We start from the raw sequence: 19,588 nt of genomic DNA on the forward strand, positions 1-19,588 counted from the left end.
CTGTGGTCTCTGGATCAGAGGCTCAGAGACACGAGCCGCACACGGAGGAAGGACCCTCCCTGCTGGGTCATGCTCAGGGATCGAAAGGATAAACCGAGGCAGAGATCTCTGCATCTGCTCCCGGGCCCACCCAGTGCCATGCCCTCACATGACACTATTAGCGGAACTTGCAGTAAGTGGCGTTAATCATTAAGCCTCTGTGCCTTCAGAGGGGAAGAAAGAAAGACAGGAAGGAGGAAACCAAGCTCCCCTCCTGCCCTGGCCTCGCTGGAAGGGGAGGCTGCTTTTCTTTTCACCCGCGGGATCTCGTTCAGAGAGAAGACGCGGTGTGCTCAGCAGCGGCACTCGGGGAGTTAATGGACCGGTCCTCCGGCTGCCGGCACAGCACAGCGTTCCTCGAATGGACTTAAAGAGTGTTCAAGAATCCCAAGGTGAATGGCACATTGCTTCACAGTGTGGATGAAGGAAAATAAATCTGCATTTCAGAAATACTAGCCTCCGTGCAGCAGGAATTTCCTAGCATCCTCTGAGAAGCACTCGGGCGTGGATGAGGGAGGAAAGCAAGCACCGAGGGGCTTAGGGACCGGCGGTCAGAGGCGGAGGGCAGTGGGAATGCTTTCTGCAGGCAGTTGGAGGGGCTCATCCACCATCCATGCCCCTGTGGGACCCCCTGAGCCCCTAAAACATCTCCATGGCATGAGCTTTGGAGGGTGACGGTTTCCAAGCCACAAAATGTTGAATTTTTTTTTTTAAAGTACTGGGGACAGCAAATCATACTGCTGCTGCTGATAATAATAATAATAATAATAATAATAATACAGTTTTTAAATCCGCCCCCCCCCCCGATTCTACTACGACAGAGCTATAAAGCCACACAACACCCATTCACTCATATCATCTGAAGTCGAATCTTGAACGCGGCATGTAGCTCATATAACCCACAGAACGGAAAAGCACAGCACTTCGGCAGGGAGGTTGTGTGAAGGGGGCTGGTCCTGCCGGCCTGGGGTCCAAGGCCAGCAGTGAGGCCCCTGTCATGTGCGGTGACGTGACAGGAAGCCTCGGGAGCTCCTGCGGGCCGGGGGCTTACCATCCAGACTGGGGGGCACTGTCCCCAGGGAGTATGCGCCTTCCTTCACGTGCACCAGCAGCTCTTCCCCGGGCTCAATGTCCTTGATGACTTTATAATAAATCTAGGACAAAAAAGCAGAGAGAAGGGGTAAGCGCTGCTGTCCTCGTGGCTCAGAGAGCGGCGCTGGGCCCGCACTGCCGAGGCTGCTCATCCCAGGGGCTGGCCCCGCTGGCCACTTGACCTGCCTACTAATTGCTGCTAAGAGGTTCCCCTCTGGAACTTTGTAGATGATGCTTGAAAGGACTAGAGTCCCTTTTATTTTGATTCATCCAGTTGTTGGATATCGGTAAAGGGGATGCAAGTTGAGATCTGTGAAGATCAGCCCAAAAGTTCCCAGGCAGGGTACGTCCCAGTGGGAAGCATGGGGGAGGCTGGCTCCTTCCATTGGGAGCAGGGCCTGGCTTGGTCCTCAGGCTCCTTTGCTCAGTGTCTGTGCGAGATGCCCTTTGCTGCGGCTGGGGGCTTGGGGTCTAGAGGGGGTCGACAGTGAATCTGGATGTTTTGAAAATGGCCATGAGCTCAGACAGAGTGCTCCACAGGCTGGGGCAGCAGGCCGTGAGTCTCACATGAGTGTGGACACCATTCACAAGGGAAGCCGAGGAACATGTGTGCCTGCAGCAAGCCTGGTGCCCAGGAACCATCAGGGTCCAGATAGGGGTGCCCCTGAAAACAAGGAGGGGTGCATGGGGCTCAGGGCAGTTACTGCAGCCTGGAGCAGCAGACTCTGAGGTCTGGGGAGGAGAATTTAGAACGTCCAGCCTCAGTACTCAGCATAGCTCTTTAGCTTGCCCTGGAGGTGTGGCCAAGATCTGGAAAACCGAATGGCTCAGAAGGGCAACAGGGCAGAGGCCGTTTGGGAATAGGCTGGAAAGGCCTGGATGACTGTGGGAGAGGACCAGGGTCTTCCTTGCCCAGGACCCCCTACCCTCTCTGGAGAGCAGAGACATAGGTCCCTGAGTATGTGTGGGGGGGCAGGCACCAACTCCTCACATGAGTGGGGCTGACCCCAGGGAATATTACATCTCAATTCCAGAAATGTCACACAGCCAAACCACTGCCTACCACCCCGGCACATGCGTATTTGGGTCTCTGTCCCGCTAACAGTAAACAAAGTGCTTCCAGAAGCCTGAAGGCCTGGCCGCAGGACTGTGTAGGAGGCCAGAGAAAGACCAAGATGATTCCATCTGCCCTGGGAAACACAAGCGTCCAGGCTTCTCCAGGCTGATCCCACCCAGAGGCGCTCGGGTATTGTCCTCCTCACAGAAGACCTGGAGGGTTTGGTATTAAGCCACACTTTCCAGCAGCAGCAGGACATGGTTCTGACACCCGGTGCCTAAGCGGGGCACACGGCCTGCACGCCAGTTGTGCCTCTCCCCTTGCCCCTTGCCCCCAGGCCCTGGGAGTCATCCGGAGGGCTGAGCTCCCTCATCACTTATTGGACAGGTCACATCCATGTGGACTCCCTCACAAGCCACCAGTCCTAATTGACCCCAGGATGACAGCAGGGAACCCCCGAAAGGACACATAAAGCCCCCCCAGGTCCTCAGTGCCCCCCTGGACTTATTCCCAGGGCACCCAGATGTCAGAACTGCACACGGTACATGTAAGACACAGTGGGCAAACCTCCCCGCCCCTGCACTCATTCATTTTATGTGGCAATTGTCCTCAGATACGTCGCTAAATTAGGGACAAGATTTTAAAATGGAGAATAGAATCTGGAGCTTATTAACTTTTGTAATTAAGCCAATTGTTAAGACCTCAGTTTTGTATCACTTTATCTAAAGAAATTACGGTGGCCAAATAACTGTTTTAAAAAAATCAGACTTGAGCCACTGTATTTCAAAATGGGGTCCACAGTATATGGGACCCCCCAAAAGCCCAGGGACACCCTGAGCAATGGGTAGGGTGGGTCAGTAATCAGCTGGGATAGGCGCTTCCATTTGCAAGCACAGCCAGCAAGTGTGTTGAGCACCCAGCACGCAGGCTGGGGCCCGGCTGGGGACAGAGGCGGGTCCTCGGCTGGCTTCCCAGGGGCCCCTTTAGAGGGCAACGTGGGCCCGCCCGCCATGACCCTCCCGGAGGCCCCGCTCTGACCTGGCGTCCCGCTCCGTGTGTACGGCTCCTGGGGCCGCGTCCTCCCTCTGGCCGGGCTGCTGGGCTCCAACTGGGGCCGGAGCTGGCCGGGGGCTGCACACAGCCCGCCTCCCCTCTCCGCCTCCCTGTCCGACCCCCTCGGAGGGCCACCCGGCCTCTCTCGGGACCCCCCACCCTCCTCAACCCCCACCCCCTGAGTGCAACTGGCTCTCCTGGGACCCCCCACCCCGGCTCTGAGGGCCGTGGGCCTCCTGGAATCTCCCGTGAGCTCTGAGGCTGCCCAGGTCCCCGCCCCCACACCCCTCCCAGCTTCCAGGGCTGCTGACCTTCCTGGGACCCCTATGGAGCCCCTGAGGCCCTGCGACCCGTGCTCCCCAGCTGCCAGGCTGGAGGGAGGCTGGGACCCACACCCCGGCCGCCCACACAGTCCCCAGCAGGAGCAGAGGGATGGTCAGCCCTCTTGGCCGCGGGGAGCAGTTTTGTGCATGGCAGGCAACCCTACCCCAGCCTGGACCTGCAAGACTGTTCTGGGGCAACTGGCTGGGCTGCAGCTCAGGACACGAGGGCAGTGGCCCGCCGAGGCGGCCTGGACTTTGAGCAGCAGACGTTATTAATCGCTATTAGAGCTCATTGCAGGGCCCACGGCAGGGTGGGGGGTGGGGGTGTCCCCAACCTGCCTCCACCTGGAAGGGGGGGGCCAGGATGTGGACAGGAACCAGCAGAGCCGGCGTGCCTGGGCTAAGGGCACAGAGGTGTGAAGGTAACCCTGGGACACACAAAAGTCGGCCGTTTTTATGACCTCTTCCCACTGGCACAAAGGCCTCATCAGCCAGATTCAGGAAGAAAGCCACAGTTCCAGGTCTGCGGGCGCCGACTTCCCAGGACAAAGGCCGGCTTCCTTGGGACCCAGGCTGGGCAGCTCCTGGCCTCTGGGGCGTTGCAAATTGCTCATTGACTACACTGAGCCGGCCCCTCCCGCCGGGCCTGGGATGCGTGGTTACTGAAGCCAACTCCGGATTCCTGCCGGGGTTGAGGTTGGTAAGCTCCTTCCATGGTGCGCCCCTCAGGGGGTGGTCAGACCCCAGGGCCCCGCGGGCAGCGTGGCAGAGGGGGCTGAGAGGTCTGTTCCTCCAGGAGCAGAGACCCTCTCCTCTGCTGCCAGGTCCGTGCGGGAGAAGGACAGAGATCTGCGGGGTGACAGCCGCTTTCCCAACAGCTGCTGTCCCGTACCCCTGAAAGCCTGTCCCGGGGGCTCCGGCAAGCCCCGGCTGGAATCTTCCTCTCTGCTTTCAGGATCCGGGAGCTGGGAAGCCACCGCCGCTGTGGAGTTCGCAGGAGCCGATTGATGTCTGCTCTCAAAGAGCTTTCAAAGGAATGAAGCCAAACAGACGGGCCTGAAGTCAGGTCCTGTTTCAAAGTCCCAGGCTCTTCACTCCGTCAAATGGGGGCGAACCACACCAAACCCGGGTCCTCAGAGCCACTGCCGTGTCATCTTGTCTTCCCCGTCATCCCGTCGTCCCTCTCCCAACACAGAGGTGGCTCCCTGCAGGTGGACGGGGCTCAGGGACAAATAACGGCCACGTACTGAGGAAAGTTGGCTTTCACAGGCCACGCTCATCCAGACAGACCCTTCCGTGAACACAGACATCACTGTCCCCTAACCACATTCTTTAAGACGAGTATTTTCAATTTAAAATGGTTGTCAGTTTTGGACGCTTTCTCGTGTTCCTTCAATGTGTTTTTTTTTTAAATATCCAATCAACTCACAAGGATAGATACTATTTTTGAATATGAGGATTTAAGTTCCACCATTTTCATTCCTACTTAATCTTAGAATCTTACCATTGAAATTACGAGAAACTCCACACCCAAACTACCCTGGGTGGCTGGGCTGCGGCGCCCCCCACCAGTCCCCACCTGCCCCAGAGCCAACAGGTTTTCAGAGCCGTGACAGTGGTCAAGCGCATGCCACTGCTTCCCCGCTTTGGCCAGTTTGAGACACTTTCAAGGAGCAATTCAGTAAAATGGGCAAAATCTCTTGTCAGCGTGTTTATCTTAAAAAAACAACCTCTCTGTGCCGTGGATTTGGGGACAGTGCTGGGATTTGTGAAGGCCTCTGGGGTGCTATGGGAGGGGCTCTTCACAAAAGGCAAACACCCAGGGGAATCAGAGTGATCTATCGCCTCTGGTCCGTCCCAAGGGAGGACACTAGTCCTGGGGCATCTTTGTTTCTTGGGGACCCCAGGTGGGTCCCGTGCTGCCTCATTGCTTTCCGGGCTCTGGAAACGCCTCTGTGTGTTTGTGTCTGCACTTTTTGCCGTCCCCAAATTATGGGCCGCCTGTTTCTAAGTCCTGAAGCCTGGAGTGTTTGGAGTTGACAAAGCCCCTGAGCGGGGGGCCACAGGCCAGAGCACGGACAGGCCGGGGTGGCCGCTGGGGGCTGGGGTGCAGGCCTGTGTCTCTGTGGCCTGTCTGGGCCTTCCCTGAGGGAGCCCGCACTGGTGCCTGCCATGTCAGAGCTGAGCAAGAGCACGGGGACAGCACTTCTGGGCTGGGTGCCCTGGGCCGGCTGCAGGGACATGCAGACAGCTCTTTCCTCCGGTCGACAGAGGTGACCTGGGGTTTGCCCTGCTCCCGTCTTCCCCTGTGGGGCCAAAGCAATTGTGTTCAAGTCTTCACGGTCTTGCTGCTGTATCCCGTCACCTTCCCAGCAGCACAAACATGGGAAGAAATCGTCCACTCCGCTCTCTTCCATCGCCGTGCAGTTTGGGCCTGGAGAGCGCGTCTATGCATTCACAGACGTGACCGGCCACAGTTAGAGACGTCTGCTCCGCTCTTACGTGGCTTCTCCTAATAAAGTATTCCATTCAATTCACCCTGACAAGCGGTTACAGCTGGCATCGTGACGGCACGATTGAATTCAGATCTCATTCTTTGCCGAAGAGAGGATCATTTTGCTCCGAAGAGGGTGCCGGAAAATTCGGCAGCTTTCGGACGCAAATGCGTTTGGTATATACGTGAAGCCTTTTGTGAACTGGCCAAGAAATGCGACAATGAATCTCCTGCCTTTCTCATTTCAAAGGGGAAATTGTATCTAATTGTCTGCGAATCTAACTGTCCCGGCCAAGCCGTTTAGAAAATGTTGAATTTAGAAAGTCGTGGGGGTCGAGAGCAGAGGGCGGCAGGGACGGGGTGCTGGATGCCATCCTGCCAGTCCCGACCCCGGCCGGCTGACGGCTCGCACGCCCCGCCGGCAACCGGCAGAGGGGTCCGCGTGCAGGGAAAGGAAGCGAAAGCAAAAGAGAAGCTGCCAGGGCCAGTGCGCGGCCGGGAGCACCAGGTTTTCATTAAAAACAAGCGTTGGCTCGCATGCACGCGGCGCTGCGTGCTTATCAATCGGCTAATCTGCTAACGAAATGCCTTTCTTTAACACGCTTGTCTGCTTCCACTTTGGGGAGCCCCGGCCCCTCTGCCCAGGCAGAGCGGTGTCTGCCGGGGGAATGTGCTGGTGCTGTCGGGGTTCTCCCGGCCGGGCCTGGGGCTGTGGCGTGGGCCTTGCGGCCTCTGCTGGGAGCGCCAGGGTGTCCAGAGCCCCTGAGTCGTGCTTCCCGACATCTGTTTGTGACCCCGGCACCGTGTCACACTGTCCTCAGCCCCACTGGCCGCTCGCCACCCTGCCACCACATCCTTGCCCTGTGAAGGCGAGGTGGGACAGGGAAAAGCCATGCTGTGAATGGGCCTCTGCACCCCTGCCCCCTCCGTGGGCACCTCACTCCCCAGCTCTTGTTTTCATTCTTAACGTTAAAGCCAATCCAGGGACAGACCTTGTCTGTCTCCTGAAACATTTCAAACGAACTCGCTTGCTCATAATTGCGGGAGAAAGAACCACCCAGGGGTGATCTGAGTGTCTCAGATTTTCCAAAAGGAAAAGCAGGAACCAGCAGGCGGCAGCGGGGAGGGAGAAGTTGCCCAGGGCTGGAGGAGGGGTCCTACCACCCAGAGTGAACTGAGGTACCCGCGGGCTTTGCCTTCCATTTATGCTAAGTGGGAAAGGTAAAACAAAGCATCCCAGGGGCTACAGCTGAGATCCGACCACCCCCAAAAGTCCCGGAGGGAAGCTTGGCCCCCCCAGCCAGCTATGGTGAACATGTCCTAAGCAGCCAGGCCGCCCTAAGTCCTGGGGTCTCTCAGGACTGTCTGTGGGCTCCACAGGGCTAGCAAGCCACTAGCCACTTTCTAGCTGATGGGGCTTAGTCCGGGGGAAACTCAAGGCCCAGCGTGGCCTCTGTTGTCCTGGGCTCCCCATCTGGAGCCACAGAGAGGATAGAGGTGGCCGCCAGAGGAGCTGAGCAGAGTGACCAGAGGTCAGCTATCCTCGATGTCCCCTGGGGCTGGGACCTCTCGGAGCCACAGGGCACTAAAAGCAGGTCTTGTGGCAAAAATTGGAAGCTGAAGGCAGGGTTGAGTTCTGGGCTGTGGGTCCCACAGTCCATGGAGGAGATGCATGGCTCTGTCCTAGGGACCATCTCCTGCTCAGAGCTGTCTCTCTTCAGGTTCACTTCTTCGGGGAGCTGAGACTCCAGCGGCTCTGTCTTTAGGTCCCTGGAAGTCCCTCCTGCCCAGGCTCCTCTGTCTTCTCAAAACTGGGGCTCAGGTCATGTGACTTGAGCTTCTGAATGCTGTCTGGCAAACCACACACGGCTTTATGGATCTTAGATGTTCCATCTGGATGCTGCCCCTCTGTGTCCTTGTGTCAGGAGCTGGTTTGTGTGGGAGATAGAGAGAGAAAGGGGACTTGTTTGCTTCAGTATTTGCACGTGTATGTGCATGTGTGCACGCACATGTATGTGTGTGTGCATGTGCATGCATGTGTGCGTGTGCATGCATGTGTGCGTGTGTGCATGGCAGGGGTAGGGGGGTGTCCATAAGTGCCAGGAAATCCTGTTAGAAACCGTTGGGATTATGGAAATCTGAGAAACCCCATTAACATCGTGTAATGTTTCCTTCTCAAAGAGAAGCCTGTCTTCAAGAATCTTTGTTTTATTATTAATATTTTGGGGATGTTTTTATTCCAGCTCCACTTCATAGCAACCGGTGTTCCCAACAGTCAGGACGAGAATGGAAGCACTTTCTGCGGAGGCCTCGTGGCTACCGCGCCCAAGAGAGCGCTAGGCAGTCTTGGGGAGGCTGCTGAAAAAATAGTTTGGAATCTATCAGATCCCTTTCATGAAGACATTTCTGGGGGCCCCTCGGTGCCCCAGTCTGGTTAAGTGTCCGGCTCTTGGTTTCAGCTCAGGTCATGATCTCAGGGTTGTAGGATGGAGCCCCACGTTGCCTCCGTGGGTTTCGTGCTCAGCATGGGGTCTGCTAGGGATTCTCTCTCCTTCTCCCTCTGCCCTTCCCCCTGCTAGTGCCTTCTCTCTCTCTCTCTCTCTCTCTCTCTCTCCTTAAATAAATAAAAATCGTTTTAAAAAAATTATCTGTAAGATTCATTTTATTCAACCAACAAATAATGAGGCCCGTGTAGATGTATCTAAGAGCAGTTCCTCATTAGGCCTTAAAATTATTATTTTTTGCAAAGGAAAATATGTCCCACAGTTTCCTCATTTTTCCTTTAATATCTGAAATGCAGAGGCAAGACTTTGGGATGAGAACTGAGGAACCTGACAGCCTTCTGAACACCTCTTGACCCGGGGCCTGGCCGGCCAGCCTTCCACCTCTCCCCTGCCTGACACGGAGGCCATTCTATGTGGCTGCTTAAATGCACAGGTGTGCCTCCTCAGGAGGGATGCTGGCCAGCCCCTCGGTGCCCTGTAACACCAGGATGGACTCGTGGTCCTCACGGGTGCTCCAAGGGTGGGGGCTCCTCTCTCCCTCAGAGGGCTGGGGGTTTGGAATGCCCCAGGTAGAGGAATTCTGATGCTTTGGGCCATGCCAGTGATGCACACGCTTAAATGTGCAACTCAAGTTCCCTCAGAGCTTGTGAGCTAAAATGGGGATAGTTAATCCCCCAGGGACTTGATAGAGAGAAACATCCAGCAGGTGAGGAGGGTCTGCAGGAATTTCGATGTCATAATGGCTTTGAATAAAAGAGCCCCGAGTGTTTCTGACCCTGAATCGAGGAGGGTAAGCACTGGGGGACCTGTGTGGGCTAAAGGGGATCAGCAAGAATTAAGGACTATCATTCTATCCCAGCAGCAAGTATTTCTGTCCCCTGGTGGAAAGAGATGGAAAGGCTTTGCTGCAAAACAGTCAATTCCATGTGGAGCTGGCATAAATGCTTCCCTGGAAGATTAATAATAAAACAAAGATGTTTGAAGACAGGATTCTCTTTGAGAAGCTTATGCATCTGTTTGCTTTTCCACAAGCTGGCCACAAAAAGGTATCTACTTTGCTACTAAAGTTTGGTTCAAACACTCTAACAAATCTATTTCTTAAATAAAGGATCCAGATCCTTTGTCTTTCTATTCTGTATCTCCCAAAAGTGCCATTGTGGGCCTGGCCCATAGTTTCCGGACGCATGACCACGGGTACATGCCGTCCACGAAGGAGGGGAGCTGGGGAGCCCATCCTCACCACGTGCCTAGATCTGATTCTCCTTCATGCACATTTCACCTTCATTTGGAGGAAGAAAAAGTGTTTAAGTTCTAATTTTTATGATTATCCTTTTGCTTTAATTTCTGCAATATTTTTTGTTTTCAGAAGAAAAAAAATACTGGGATGCCTGGGTGGCTCAGCGGCTGAGAGCCTGCCTTCGGCTTAGGTCGTGATCCCGGGGTCCTGGGATCCAGTCCCTCACTGGGCTCCCTGCATGGAGCCTGCTTCTCCCTCTGTCTGTGTCTCTGCCTCTCTATGTGTGTCTCATGAATAAACAAATAAAATCTTTAAAAAAAAAAAAGAAGAAGAAAAAAACCCTCATCTTATTTTCAAAATGCTGGGTTTTAAGTACAAGCTGTAGACACTCCAGGAGCAGAGGTGGATTCAAACCTCACCGGTCAGTGAGGCAAGCACCAGCTTGAGTCCAGCGGGGAGCTGCTCAATCCAGGCAGAGTCTCAGGGCCGAGAAGGAGCCTGAGCAGAAGAGGGGGGAGCCAGGGGCAGCTCCCGGGGGTCCTAGGGACCTCCCTGGTGTGTGCGTTCTGCGTTTCTTCATGCAAAACTGTTTCTCTGAAGTCAAGAGCCTCGAACCGCTTTTAATGGTTTGCACAGGCGATGGGAGAATGTACCCTTTGTTATGTGGTCTCTGAAAAAATTTTTGAAAGCAGTGGAATCCTTTTTGTAGATGAAATCTCAAGTGTTACCCCCAGATATTGTAGGCAAAAGCAAACTGCTCTGGTGGGAGGGGCTGGGGCCCCCAGCATCCCGAGGAGCCTGGCGCTCTGGGAGCACGGTGGAGATGCACCCGAGGGGTCTGGCTCCGGAGGGTGCAGGCTCCAGGGTCCATCTGCAAACTTGTAATGAAAGACACAGACTACGAACTCCCAGCACTGGGGACGCGTGGCCTTCTTGGTCAAAATAAATGCTTCATGGCATCTTCTCTCCTGTTCAGCTCACGGCCTGGAGGCTACAATGAGGAGGGAGAGCCAGCCATGCTTGCGTTCCTGGAGCAAGGAAGCGAGGATCCAGTGTGCTTGGCCTCTGGAGGGTTGGCAGCACTAGTGAGGTGTCCCTTGGCCCTGGGGGGGCCAGAAGCTGAAGTCATGGCCATGGAGCTCAAGAAAATTATCAGTTGGCTACCAGCAAGGTTAGGAGTTTTTGCCCTGACAAGGCCGGCTTTGTGGCCAAACACAGCCATGTGGACAACGATTCCTAAGTGGATGGGCCCAGCTCTCCACTTCGCTCCTGCCTCCTGGGCGGCGTGAGGAGGGGAAGGGGACCCTGTGTTCAGGTCTTGCCCCTCTCAACACTTTGCTTCACAAAAACCGCCATCTTTTGGTTCTCAGGCCTGGGCAAGCTGCCAACCAAAGGCTCCGATGGAGCGACCACCATGGGGTGTCGCTGAGCTCCTGGAAACTTAGCGCTGGCCAAGCGTCAGATCGCTGCCCAAACCGTAAGACAGGGCTTGGCAAAAGTATTTGGCAGAGGCGCAGCTGACCCTTGACCTCGGCAGGCCCCCTGTCGTTGGTCTGGGTGCCGAGGCCCCAGCGACCACGCTGAGGGCCCGTGTGCAAGCCCTGGACCTACCTGCTCGTTGATCTGGCACATGGTGAGGTTCTGGTCGTCGCAGGAGCATGCCACCCGGATGTACTTGAGCCAGCTGCCGGACCCCGCCTGACCAGCATCCATGCAGAGCTTCTCACTGCTCAGGTCTTCAGAGATCTGGTGGGGAGAGAGAGAACCCAGGGGGGTCAGAGGCATCCTGTGTGTGAGAGTCTACACACTCTGCGTCTGCCCAATGAGGGACCGGCTGTTTGGGCCCAGTAGGAGGGCAGTCCAGCACCTGGACATGAGCAGACCCCCTGGGCACTGGTGAGGTCCTGGTCCCGCCCAGCTGCCCATCCCAGGAGCCCCCGAGAGCCCGGCAGAGAGGCAGGAGGATGGCCCTTCTTCTCACCAAGCAGATTGCTGCCCTGGCCTGGCAATAAAAGGAGCCACCAGTGTTGCAAGAACCCCCAGCACAGCCGTCCCACATGTGAGAAAGCGGAGGTCACTGTGTCTCAGAACAGAGCCCTCTGTTAAGGGGAGTTGGGGCGTGGGGCTGGAGAAAACCATTCTAGAAGGTAAAGGTGTTGTTGGGGTGTGTGGCTGTGTATGTGTCGGCATGAGTGTGCGTGTGTGCGTGCGTGTGCGTGTGTACACATCACCGTAAATGTAAGAAAAACATTCAGTTTTCTTAAAGGTGGAAAGTTTCCACTTGACACCTGGGGCCTGCAGAGGCCCGGCCTCTCAGTGCACCCTCAGTGGCCAGCGCCCTGGTGACTGGCATTATCTACTTTGTTGTTGCCACTGGTTTCTGAGCGTGCTTCTCAGGGTGTGCATCTCTGAGTGGGTCATTCCATAGGAGACCTGAATGCTGTCCCCTTTGGAGAGAGGGATGCCCCTGGACCTCTGGATGCCAAGGCAAAGCTGCAGCAGAGTCCCCTCTCATCTCCACACCTGCTCTGTTCAGTGCCAGCTTCCGGGTCTGAATCCTGAGCATGTGAGCCAGCAGCATCTGGCCAGCTTCCTGGGCAGTCCAGCCCCAGCTCTTAGAGGGTATGAGGAAGGGGTTGAAGCCTCAAAATAGGAAGGGGTGTCCAAGTGGGCAGGTATGTCCTGGTGGGCAGGTGTGTTTAAGTGAGCAGCTGTGTCCTAGTGAGCAGCTGTGTCCTAGTGGGCAGGTGTGTGCTGGTGAGCATGAGTGTCCAGGTGGGCTGGTGTGTCCTAGTGATCAGGAGTGTCCAAGTGGGCAGGTGTGTCCAGGTGGGCTGGTGTGTCCTGGTAGACAGGTATGTAGCTGTGTCCTGGTGGGTAGGTGTGTTTAAGTGAGCAGATGTGCCTGGCGGGCAGGAGTGTCCAGGGGACAGGTGTGTTCTAGTGGCCAGATGTATCCTGGTGAGCAGTTATGTCCTGGTGGGCAGGTATGTTTAAGTGAACAGGTGTGTCCTAGTGAGCAGCTGTGTCCTGGTGGGCAGGTGTGTTTAGGTGGGCAGGTGGGTCCTAGTGAGCAGCTGTGTCCTGAGATAGCTGTGTCCTGGTGGGCAAGGGTGTCCTGGTGGGCAGGGGTGTCCAGGTGGGCAGAGATGTCCTGGTGGGCAGGGGTGTCCTGGTGAGCAGGAGTGTCCTGGTGGGTAGGGGTGTCCAGGTGGGCAGTGGTGTCCTGGTGAGCAGGGTGTCCAGGTAGGCAGGGGTGTCCTGGTGAGCAGGGTGTCATAAAGACCCAGTAAAGTCAGGACAAGGGGTAGTGACCTGTACCAGCAAAGATGGAAGAGGCTGATTCCAGGTACCATGGCCCCTGCTCCCTGGAGGGTGTCCCAAGTGCCTGTTCTGAACAATAAGGACCTGGGAAGGGTAAGAGGTGTCCCCACTAAGGCCTGGAGAAGCTGCTTCTGACCAGCGACTCAGGATACTTTGTAACAGTGCAAGTGCTCCCTAGATGTGCTCAGACACTTTCTGAGTGGCTAAGGGTGGCCTCTGAGCGATGAGGAAGCAGAAGTTTTGGGAGGCAGGTGTATTGTTGCGGGAGGTACTGAACGTGCTCTGGTCGATCTGTCCACGTACACCTGGGGCGCCCTGAGACCCTCCTGGAGCCCCTCCCATACACGACGAGTCTAGGGGCTGATGGCTCAGACCCAGCTTTGCTGACGTCTCTGGAGTCTGATCCGGAAGGGGCTTCGAATCTGGGGGCCTCAGTTCTGTGATTCTCCTTTATGGGGGGCTTTCCCCAAATGGGCCTAATTCTGAGAGAGGGGACCGAGGCCAGATGTCCTGGCCGGGGGAGGGCGAGAGAAGCGTGGGTGGGGCTGGAGGGGTGGCATGGCACAGAGGCCCTCTGTCCAGCCCCCGAGCCCTCTGCTGTCTGCGTCTGGACCCTCGGGAGGCTGCCACAGGTTGGCCGGCAGGGTAGGAACACAGGCCCACGTGGGAGAGACCCTCTCCTGGCACTAACGCCTCCCAGGGCTCCCCTTGCACCTCCCACCCCAACTGCAGGAAACCCTCAGAGAAGACCCACAAAGCAAACCCTGTGGTTTGTGGCACCTCAACGGATGGGGCAGCCCCGCTGCCTTCCTCTGCCACAGGGAGAACGGGGCAGGGGGTGGAGGAGTGGGGAAGCCAGGACCGGCAGACCCCACCCCACCCGGTGGGCCTGGGCTCCGTGTGGTGCCCACCCCCAGCCTCAAGGCTCTGTCTACACCCGCCTGTGCCATGGGCTGGGGCAGAGGGTGCTCGCTGCTGGAACCATCGAGCCGCGGGCTCTGCCCCCGCCCCCACTGTTCCTCAGGCCTACTTGGTGCCTCAAGGGTGTTGCTTCACCTCAACAGGCCCGTCCCCCCAGTTTGTTGCTACAAGAAGAGTGAGCCCTAACTAACCACCTGAGCCCTGCTCTGAGCCCTCGGAGCCCCTCCCTGTCCAGTTTGCTCACGTGTGTGTGTGTGTGAGTATGAGTGTGTGAGGGGCCACTCGGGTGGGGGTGGGGGGCAGCAGTGTGTTTTTGGGAAAAGACAAACCAGCCCCAGTGAGGGCATGGCCTGGGGGCAGCCTGCAGGAAGGCCCACCTGCCCCACAAGAGGCCCGTGCTCCCCACCCGAGTCCTCCTGTGCCTCCGTCCACCGTGGTCCCATGCTCCCGTCTGTCGTCCCCACAACCCCCAGGGGGATGCCCTGGACGCGGGTCTCAAACACAGATTGGGGCCCCCAGTCTGAGGCCCTGATGCGGGACCGGGGGTCTGCCTCGTGTCCTGCAGGCTCACTTCCCAAGGGGCTCCTGGCCTCCCACCATGAGGGGAATGCTGTGCCACACAGGGGGTCCCCCGTCACTGTCACCCCAAAGAGAGGGCTCGAGGGTTTGGGTGCACCAAGGATGTGTCCTGGGGACAGGGGAGGGAAAGCAGAGTGTGTGGAACCACCTGTGGTGCTCGGCACTTACAAGTGCTCCCCCCCCCGAACCACGGCCTGTGCTGCCCACAGCCTGCTCTCCTGGTCTCTATGACCCCACTGCATCACGGGGAATGCCGTCCGGGCATGCAAACCCTGCCTTCTGGTGAGCTTTCTAGGGCCTTGTCAGACTGACCTCTCCCTTCTCCATAGGTTGGTCCCATAGGTGCTGGAGCACGGTCCCTGTCCTAAACCCTCCCGGGACCCGGCTAATGTCTCTGGTTCTCTCCAGCATGTCTAAAGGGCTGGTCACTCACTCACATGGGACACCAACCTGTCTCTGTCCCTGTCAGCGTGCAGCTCCAGGGTGTGTCCACTCTCCGGCCAGCAGGCCTCCTTCCCTGAGACTCCTGGGAAATGTCCCTACCCTGCGACCCAGGAGACCTGGCCATTTACAAGGTCATGGGGTGGGAGTTACCTCCTGGCAAGCCCCAGGGGTTGGAGGAAACCCCTCTTCCCTGAAACTACCTCTGAGCAGCATCAAGTGAGGTGCTGGCCCTTCTTTCAGGGAAGACAGAAGTCCTGGTCTGGGGGCCAAAGCAGAATGCACGAGCAGGGAGAAGGCCCAGGCCTGTGTCCACCATCGTCACCTGGGTGCACCTGGGCCCTGCTTCCAGCTTGGACAGCAGGACACAGCAGGCCTGGCTCTTGCTAAGCGTTTGGACGGCCCTAGTCCCTCTCTGACTCCCAAAAGGGAGAAACAGGGTACAGACATTTATCTTGCTCTTGCTTCTCTTCCTTTCATCCTGTGTCCTCCCCACGGGGACTCTGCTGGGCCTTTGGGAAGCTCACATTAAGAGCCCGTGTGGGCGCAAGTCTCTCTGTGTTGGTCACCACATGCCTCTGAGGCAGGGGTTGGGATCATCCTGTTTCCCATCAGAGGAGATAGAGGCCCCAGGAGTGGAGACCTGGAGCCGAGTTAGGGGCCAGAGGGAGGGTCTCCTCGGGATCCTGGAGTCAGGAAAGCAAGACCGGACGGCCATGGATCCCTCTTGCTGCCTCTTTTACAGTGAGATTCTCCAAAACAGTAGGACAAGTGGAGGCCACCCCTCCCCAGCTGGGCGGCAGGGTTGAGGCCTGCTCAGGCCCCAGGAGGCCAAGAGTCACAAGTGGATGGAGGAGGACGAGTGTCAGCAAGGTGGCTGGGCCCGTGATTCTGCACAATGCAAGAGGAGGGAAAGAAGGGGGAGCCCAACCCCCTGGCATTGCCTCTGGGCCCCTGGCCCCTTTAGCAGACAGTGCCTGAATCTCTTTCCAGATTTGAAATCTGGCTCCCCTGCCCAATCCCACTCCAAAGCCTTGCTCTGGTTTATTTGGAGCTGAGTCTTGGGAATCCCAGAGCCTCCAAAGGAAGCTGCCCTCCTACCCATTCTCCTCACTCAGCCTCACAGGCCTCCATGCCCCTGATCCCCCTGCCAGGTCCCCCAGCTCCTAAATCACCCCCATCAGAAATGCTGAGTTATGAAGCAAAAGGATGGAAAAATTCTCTTAACCTTGACGATTTTTTTTGCACATCATTTGAGGTTTCCTGCACTTCTAATTTGTGGGCTCTCTGCTGGGCTGCTTCTCTCACATTTGATAGGTATGGCTGGCCACCAGGCCCGTCCGGGGTGTGCACGCAGGCGGGCATGCCGAGGCATCTGTCATTAGCTCACCTAATGGAGTCCGTGCATGCAGCAAATGCAGCAAAGCTGGGGCCTGCGAGCCTGCCCTCCTGCCACCACAGCACCCTGGAAGCTCGGGCATGGTGTCTGCCTGTGGCAGCAGCCGGGGAACAGGGGAGGGCCTCCTTCTCTTACCCTGGCCCTCCTCTAAAGGCCCACCAAGCTGTGTGGGTCTCTTTCCTGTGCACAGGCACACACACACACACACACACACTGAGGTTACAATTTATGAGGTCCACGCGTAGCTGAAACAGAAAGTCCATTCTTGTGACGGAAGGAGGTGGGGGAAAGCATTCTGGAAACACCTCTGTCCGGGTGTGGACACGGAGCCTGGATGAGCTCGTAAATCCCTGTCCTAACTCTCATTATGGGCTCGGTGCTGATATGACCAAGCACTGCTGGCGGTGTGGCTGGCGCATGGGGTCACACGGCTGCCAGGCACATGGGAGTCCTGGCAGGCGGGTCATGGGCCGGGGCCCCCACCTGCTCTGACTGGGAAGGAGGAGGGGAGGGAAGCAGGACAGAGGGGCTGTTTCCAGGGGAAAGAGAACCTCATGGAAGCTGTTTCTAAAATGGAGGCCGCCTGGCTCCTGAGCTCATGGAGAGGGGGCTAGAAAGCTGTCATTCCTGGGCCTTTGCCTAGAAGAGGCTGGGTGGGCTCTCAGACTGCCTCCAGAGCAGTGGCTATTGTGTTTTGGGGGGCCAAGGGCCAAGGTTGTTGTCTCAGAAAACCAGGAGCACGGTGAAGCCCAGGGTGAGGGTGCTGCAAGAGGCAGCTGGTTGCCCCACAGGGGCTCTGACAGCAGGGTCCCCGCGGGGGGCTTTGCTCCTGTACCCTCAAGGTGCACAGCCTCTTGGTTGAGAGCCAGACCCCATCGTGTCGTGAAGCCACAGATGTCTTCAGGGATTCGATGAAAGCCACAGCCCAGAAGTTCCTCAGACATCTGATGCCACATGAGACACACAGGGTTCTCAGCCTGTCTCCTGCTAAATGCCCAGGCACCCAAGCCCGCTCCTGCCCCTGGGTTTCCTTGCTGCCCTCTCTGCCCCTGCTCCGTCCCCGCTCTGCTCCCATTATTCTCAGATATGGACTCCCCACTTTCCTGCCCAGGTGGGCTCTGCACCCCTTGAGAGACCGTCCCAGTAGCGGTGGGGTTTGCAGAAAACTGGAGGCGGAGCAGAGTTTCAGCCTGGTGTCATGCAGCACCTGAGCCCTCCCAGGCCCCCTAAGTGGGGTGCACAACCCCGATCTCATCAATAGCACGCAGGGGCTGAGAAGAGGGGCACCTGGGTCAGAACCCTGCTCACCAGCCCTTGGTGTGAGCTGAAGGCCACCCCTCTCCAGGGGTGTCCCCGCATTCTGTGGGCTGAGAGCATGCTTGGGGGCTGGGCTTCCTCCCAAGGGCACAACTCGTCCATCAGCCTCGGGCTGATGACCTAAGAGAGACACTCCGGCAAACTGGTGATCAGACTAGCACTTTCAAGTGTCCAAAGAAATAAATGAATGAAAACCAACTCACTCAGATACAGAAGCCCCTCAGGGTGGCCTGCAATGGGGGAGGCCCAGCAGCAGGGCATCTTGAGACAGGCAAGGAGCCTTGCCAAGGAGTGAGCACTCTATCACTGGGGGAAGTCAAGGGGTCTTCGTGGCCCCCTCCCTCCAGGGTACTCAGAAGGGAGGTTGGACTTTCTGAACTCCATGTGTCTTCCCAGCCCTGAAATTGCATAATTCATTTGACAACACAGAGGTTGTCTGGGGTCCTGCTTCAGTTTCTCCTTTGGAACTAGAAAGCCTCCTTCCTGATTTCTGGCTGGGTGGAGGCCTGTGGCTCTGTGCACATGGGGTGCATTATTAGAAATAGTTGGCTGCAGTGCTGGCCGCTTCCCTGGCTGGCTGCACCTGCTCACAGGCTCTTCGGAGGCAGGCTAAGGGGTTCTGCCCACCATAGGATGATGAGGGTACTGGCCAGAGCAGGGCCCTTCTCTGGGTCTCCTGGGTGGCCAGTCAGGGGGTGGCTCCAGAACCCCAAAGGGGACAAACCAGCTCTGGCTATGAATAGGAGAGGGACACTCAGCAGATAGACTCCATCCTGCCTCCTTCAAGAGCCCTGCTGCCCGTCTGTGTGGGGGACTCTCAGAGTTTCTCGGGGTGCTCCCAAAGAGAAAGCCCCTGGTCACTGCCGAGAGCCCTGGGCCCAGCCTGGGCCCCAGGAAGAGAGGGTCCTGTCACACTCCTTGGCTGGCATCCCGGTAGCCAGCTGAGCAAGAGGCCGCTGGGTGAGAGTCCCAAGGACCCTCTCCCCTTGCCCTGCCCTGGGGGTGGCAGGCTGCTATAGCCACTCCCAAGGGGCGACGGCCTGGAGGCTCTGTCTTCAGATGTTGCTGATGGGATCACACGATGGAATGAGACCCTCACCTATGATGTTGTTTATAAACCGAATTTCTGTAGTGGGGGCCCTGTTTACAGACGTGTCCTCCTTAAAGATGTTCTGCATTGTGATTGAATGGAGAGTTCCTTCAGAAGGTGAGCGCTCTGTGTGTCACTGCCTCATTTCAGCTAGGAGTGGGGTGGGGAGGAGGCGGGAAGGGACATTGAGGCAGGTGCAGTAGTGAGGGACTCGCCCAGCCCCCTCCCGGGAGACACCTGGGACCCCAGCGTCTGGTGCCAGAACTCCCATGGATGTGCCCAGTGCTAACATTCTCCACATCTTTGCAGGGATGCCGAGGTGTCACCTAGGGGCCTGCTTCAATCACTTCCTCCCAGCCGACCCCACAAAGACACCCGAGTGGGTCAAACTCTACCAACGCTTACCAAGAAAAACTACTGGGATGACATGTTACCAGTGCCTGGGTCCTGCTCTGTCCTCTCCCTGTGGACAGTCCTGAGCACACCATCACAGGACTGGCCTTGTGTCCTCATGAGTATGCCAGGTTGGCAGCCTGCACGGAGCCCCTGCCGCCCCTGTCACTGTTGGACAGAGGGGGTTCTTCATGCCTACTGCCCCAGCCACTCTCACCCCTGGGGGGCAGCCCTGGGTGTCTACTGTCTGCCCCCGCTGTGGGCCTGACCCACTGAGGAAAGCAAGCCACCTCAGGCCCCAGGGTCTTCCTTCTGGCCCTCTGAG

At 57.2% G+C, this 19,588-nt stretch overlaps 1 protein-coding gene across 1 annotated transcript in view; it reads right to left on the reverse strand.

Annotated features, from left to right (window-relative positions):
- PRDM16 (PR/SET domain 16) overlaps positions 1-19,588 on the reverse strand; it is a 310,797-nt gene that overhangs the window by 35,395 nt on the left and 255,814 nt on the right. The window contains exons 4-5 of the mRNA XM_055306780.1: positions 11,411-11,545; positions 1,091-1,193 (exon numbers count right to left, since the gene is read on the reverse strand). Of these exons, the coding sequence (XP_055162755.1) occupies positions 1,091-1,193; positions 11,411-11,545 (238 nt within the window). The remainder of the gene's footprint in view (positions 1-1,090; positions 1,194-11,410; positions 11,546-19,588) is intronic.

This window comes from Nyctereutes procyonoides, unplaced genomic scaffold (assembly GCF_905146905.1).
Source record: "Nyctereutes procyonoides isolate TBG_1078 unplaced genomic scaffold, NYPRO_anot_genome, whole genome shotgun sequence".
Lineage (NCBI taxonomy): Eukaryota > Metazoa > Chordata > Mammalia > Carnivora > Canidae > Nyctereutes > Nyctereutes procyonoides.